General features: G+C 37.0%; 1 protein-coding gene across 4 annotated transcripts in view; it reads right to left on the bottom strand.

Annotated features, from left to right (window-relative positions):
* Positions 1 to 5315, bottom strand: part of LOC102677282 (limbic system-associated membrane protein-like) — a 313371-nt gene that overhangs the window by 171122 nt on the left and 136934 nt on the right. For 3 of the 4 annotated variants that reach the window (XM_031509419.1, XM_031509406.1, XM_031509413.1), the window contains exon 1: positions 5176 to 5309. The exons of the other annotated variant lie outside the window; for it this stretch is intronic. In XM_031509419.1, coding sequence (XP_031365279.1) covers positions 5176 to 5254 — 79 coding nt within the window. In that variant the 5' untranslated portion in view covers positions 5255 to 5309. Of the gene's footprint in view, positions 1 to 5175; positions 5310 to 5315 lie in introns of those variants that run through there. 4 annotated transcript variants of the gene reach the window in all.

Below are 5315 nucleotides of genomic sequence, written 5' to 3'. Positions count from 1 at the left end.
TTTTTTTTTTTTCACAAAATTACTTTCCCATTTTAACTTATCCAATTTCGTCGTATTAAAAAGAAATCAGTTTTACAAGGACACATTCTACACGATATTCGATTCAAAATTTAATAAAAATGGCAAATAAATCAGATGCATCGGATCATCAGATTGTCAAATCAAATTAATGGAGAACGATATCCGCGAAGAGGGTACATAATTTCTGTGGCGAAAATTCGTCAAGAACGACCGAATCATAAATCTCGGATCGGTATACGCATTGTTAAGTCAGCATTATTGTGGCCGGCAACGAAGAGTTATTTCAACGGATCAATCAATATCCTGCTGGCAAGAGATCGTTCGCCTGATTTTAGGGGTTGAATGTCGCCTTGTGGCGTGTTGTATATTAATGACCGGTCTGCGCACCATGCTTACAATGGAATTCTGCGAACAATGCTGTGCATCGATTCAGATCACTCAATCACAGTAGCCTAATTTCCCGACAAAGTGAAACTAATGTGCATTGCAAAACGAAGGGTGGCACGAGTATCGATGCCAGATTTTCTATTGCCAATATTTATATATTGCTGACAATGGATCGTGATAAAGAAGCGAAATTTGTCAACTTACAACTTGATTAAATTGAACTATTGAATGGAATGGAAGTCAATGATTATTCATAGGAATTAAATTTCATAAGGGGATGAAATTATTTAATTTCTGAAAGATCGAATGATAGATTCGATTTTTTGTTTGTTAATAAAAGTTTAAATGAATTCAGATAGAATTGTAGTTGAAAATTAAGAGGAGTGTAACGAAAGGAACTTTGTAAATTTTTTTCTATATTTAAAAACCTTTCCACGTAGGATAGGTATATACGTATGTAAATACGTGTTTCGAAAAGCGTATGCATTCGAAGTGATAATTTCCAAGCAATTCAAATTCACGCATAAAATAAAATCGTGGCTGCAATTTGGAAAATCTGCATTTGTTGCAGATATACATGGAATTTTTATGTGGGAAATGAATACAACTTCACTGTGATTTTATCGAAAAATGAAATTGAGTCGGATACAATATAGTGACAATTATTTTAAAAATTTATTTAAAAAAAATATATTAACTATATTTATATTGAAAATATACTTAAACACTCCTATCATTTTTATAATACTTTTATTTTAATATTTTCCAGATTTGGATGTTTGGATATTTCACATTTAAAATATTATATTAAACGTAAGATTGAAAATCTTATTATCGTTTCATTTGTGATAAGATAACCGGTTTGAGAACTACTGCAATACACACTATCTACGCCAATCTTTACACCTGACTGTTTCTCATCCCTGCAATCTTCATTTTAAACGACTTTATTATTTATGGCGGAAAAGATGAAATATCGCTGATCACAATATAGATCAACGTTATTGTTATTAAGATAACAGCCTTCCCTCGTTCCAACAATTAAAAGCAACTTATCCAAAGTTTTACAAGATTCTACACGAAAATTCACAGATTCATCAATAAGCAAAAAAGATTAAAAATGTTTCAGATCTAATTCACCTAACACAAAACTCAAAAATCCAATAATCAATCTACAATCCCGATACTACAATATTACAACTGAACTGAAAAAAAAAAAATTTCCATTCGAACAAATGCTTAATCGAGAAAAAGATCCACGCTCGAGCCATGAGAAATGAGAAAGAATCGTTTCGGAATCTCTATAATGGCGCATACACGCGCGTGAACAGGCCAAAAGGGATCCCCTATCCGTACTGTCTATCCCCTTATCTATCCTATCTATACAACCGTGAAGTCCTCCCCCGCACAGATTTACGGGGCGGAATTCGGGGAGCCTCGCTTTAAAAATCGTTGCGTGGCCCTCTCCCACCCTCTCGGATTTTCTCTTCGAGCGCCCACAGTAAAAAATTTGTCGGTTATCGGTGGAACACAACCCCATCGCTCGCCCTCCCCTCCCCAGCAACCTCCTCGGGGGAGGAAAAGTATCGAGCGCCTGTTTACTCGAGGTGAGAGCAGGGACGAAGATAGGTATGGGACACACTTTATACGATAGCTTATTACCAAAGAAGATGGCACACGGTGGAAGAAGTGTAGGGAATTTATGGCGGCGATATAACGCTGGGCGCGCTCGCTAAAAGGTGGTTTATCGGCAAGAATCTGTCGGGGATAGGTAGGGGAAAGTATTCGCATTAATTCGACGAGGGTCTTAGTTCGAATCGCTAGTTTATGCACGGGTTTCGGGATGAGATGTAATTGGCGGAACCGGGGAATTTTTCGTGAGTTGAGTTTAGGGTTGTTTTTTTTTTTTTACGCGAGGGCGAAGCTTTAGAGAGATCGATTGGAGATTGGAGGAATAGAATTGGATTCTTTGGTCGTTAAAAAATACACGAGGGTAGTATTCACGCCCTTAATAAAGTTGGCGAGTGAGTTAAGTATTTATACAAGGTGTTATATTTTTAGAAGTATAAGGAAAGTGTTGTAATCTTTCTCTATACGATTCATTCTATACGATAATCCTGTATTCAATTATTCCAATATGGTTATTTAAAATATAATGAAATAGAGAATACCTTTTTTATATTGGATGCATGTATCGGTCATTAGTCCGAAACAGGAATTTTGTCTAAATCCCGCACATACATCCATGATTAAAACTTTAAAAAAAAAAAAAAGAAGAACTTAGATTCAAACAATCATCAAATATCAACGCTCTAACTCTTTCATCCCCTTTCGATTCAACTCGTATCGATTTATCGATTGACTTAATCGTTCGACAAAGAAGAAAAAAGAAAAGAATGCATCGTCCTTGCACGCATTGAAACTCGAACAATAAGCTGGAAAAGAACATTGGCATGGAAGATACATTCAGTAGCATTTGTTGGCCCGAAATTAAATGAGCGTCGTTACGATGCCAGCGATTTTTTGGCAACCGGCGCGAACAGATTTCCGGTTCTTGCGGGGAAGTTGCTCGAATAAAGTAGGGGAGCACGGGTTGAGGGAGGAGAAAAGAAAAAAAAAGAGGGAAGATGAAAAAGGTGGAAGCTTCGCAGCCAGTCGCCTCCTCCGTTCCATTTCTTATTGTCGAGGAGGGCGGAACCCGGTGGATAACGGACAAAAGTTTCCTTGCCTTCCTCCGAGAGGGTTTCTCGCCTTCGCCGAAAATTCGACGGTTTTATGGGGGCGGATAAATAATGCAGCGTGATATCGAGGGATAATCGCGCGTCGACGAGAGGAAAGTCTCGTGGTGGAGACACCACCCTTCCAGAGTCTCCACCACGAGTGAGATATCCGGTGTGTAACATGTCTCGGATATAGACACGTAGTTTGCCAAGGGATCGTATTGCTATATAATATCGAACGCAAACTAAGTTGTTCTTAACGAGAAGATGATATTTCTTGGATCATTTACAGGTTTAATGATTCTACGATAAATCAAACGAAATGAAAATAATTATGCTGTTACGTATAATGTATGTTGGTTTAATGGTTTCGATTCTTTTTTTTAATGAAGGTAAAATAATATCGAAATGATCCTAGCAATAACGAAGAGACGGGAATTTAATACATTGTGAATGCAGAGAATATTTGAGAAGTGAAAATATGAACATGACGATATGTATCTTGGGAATGTTTGCCTATAAATCGAAAGGAAGAATACACAATTACGTTTACAAAGGTATGTGTATTGTTAATTTCAATTTCATTTGTAATTGCATTTTTTAAAATATTTCATGGCTCCATCCTATCTCGAAATTGTTGAATAAAAATTTTTATTTTCATTCGAGAAATCGAGTCTCTCCGCATAAATATAAATGGAAGGATCGATTTGAATTTCAAATTATGAGAATATTTAAAAATTCACATCGCTCAAGATGAAAGATCTGGGAAGAATATTAAAAAATAATGTACGTCGATCAATGATTAAGATGCAAGAGAAACGTATCGAGTATCTCCTACAAATTTGAAAATAATATATGTAATTTATACAGCCTGCTTCTCGCTAGGATAAATCTTCGATGCATAAAAGATAATTTTATCTATATATATTTGTTTAAAAAAATATTAATGTATCCAAATCATACAGGTGGTTCTCAAAAATAATCTCTTTGAATGTCATTAAAAAATAAAATTTAAGAAAAAAATTAAGAGATCAATTTTGACAGCAAAATTTTTCTTCCAATATTCTTTGCAATCGCTATAGAAATGATAAAATTATTATATTTTGAATTAATTATTTTCTCTCTTCGTGTCTTTTCACGGATTGATAAGACGATTGATAACTTCTTTAAGAAGATATTTTCATAAAGAATCAAAAATGCTCTCCTATCTCACTCGAGTTAATTTTGTTTAAAAAAATTGTTTAAATTTCTTTTTCTCATAGAATTATTCTCATTCGCAGATTAAACGAAGCAACGATCAAACGAGAACTGCAGGATTTATTCCGCAGCGAACGTTGAGAGATGTTTTCAGGCAAATTGAAAAGCTCGCGTAATTATTACATCTCACTGGCTGTACAGGTTTGTGGGGATACAAATAAAAACAGACGAGTGTGAAGCGCGGAAACAAATTATCCTAATTTACCGCGTGGAAATAGCCGTACCCATCAAAGACCGTCTCTGTCGATCCGCGTTAAATATGCGTTCAAACGCATATTTATCATTGCACGTTGGTGAAAAAACACAGGTGAACAACACCGTGATATCCATCTCCACCCCTTTGAAACACTGTGCCACGTTGAGCCCCGATGTGTCGCGAATCCAACGCACCAAGTCGAAACCATTTGCTTTGCATAGCAAATCCTCGAACGATGATTATCATTAGAACCGAAATCGACGAGAACGAACAAGTATTCACACGAAGAAGAACGCGATCGCAGTGTACCCAGCTCCAATCTAACAAGTCTCTACGACATGTCACAGAACACGATGAAACTTGGAAAAAAGAACTGGATCACATATTTCAAACTACGTTTACGAAAAATTGACGCAGATTCTCCTAGGCACATCAACGACCGCGTTCCACACACACACACACACGCACACACACACATATATATACATTACACGTGTCACTCGAATCGGTTGTATAAAAATCCTGTTCAACGATTCCCCTTCTCTTTTTCTTTTTACAAATTTGACACGTTTCGAACGAGGTTTCATCACTGACCTTCCACGAAGGCTGGACAGACCGCGAGGAATCGCGCGACGATGCAAATCGCTGACACGAGAACGCGGTTCAGCAACATCCATCTAGGAGTTGGCGTGACGCCGCGACGAATAAAGGACGATTCGCGCCGGAATCTCGGT

The sequence above is a fragment of the Apis dorsata genome, unplaced genomic scaffold (assembly GCF_000469605.1).
Source record: "Apis dorsata unplaced genomic scaffold, Apis dorsata 1.3 scaffold_13, whole genome shotgun sequence".
Classification (NCBI taxonomy): domain Eukaryota; kingdom Metazoa; phylum Arthropoda; class Insecta; order Hymenoptera; family Apidae; genus Apis; species Apis dorsata.
This window is presented reverse-complemented; position numbering and strand designations above follow the sequence as displayed.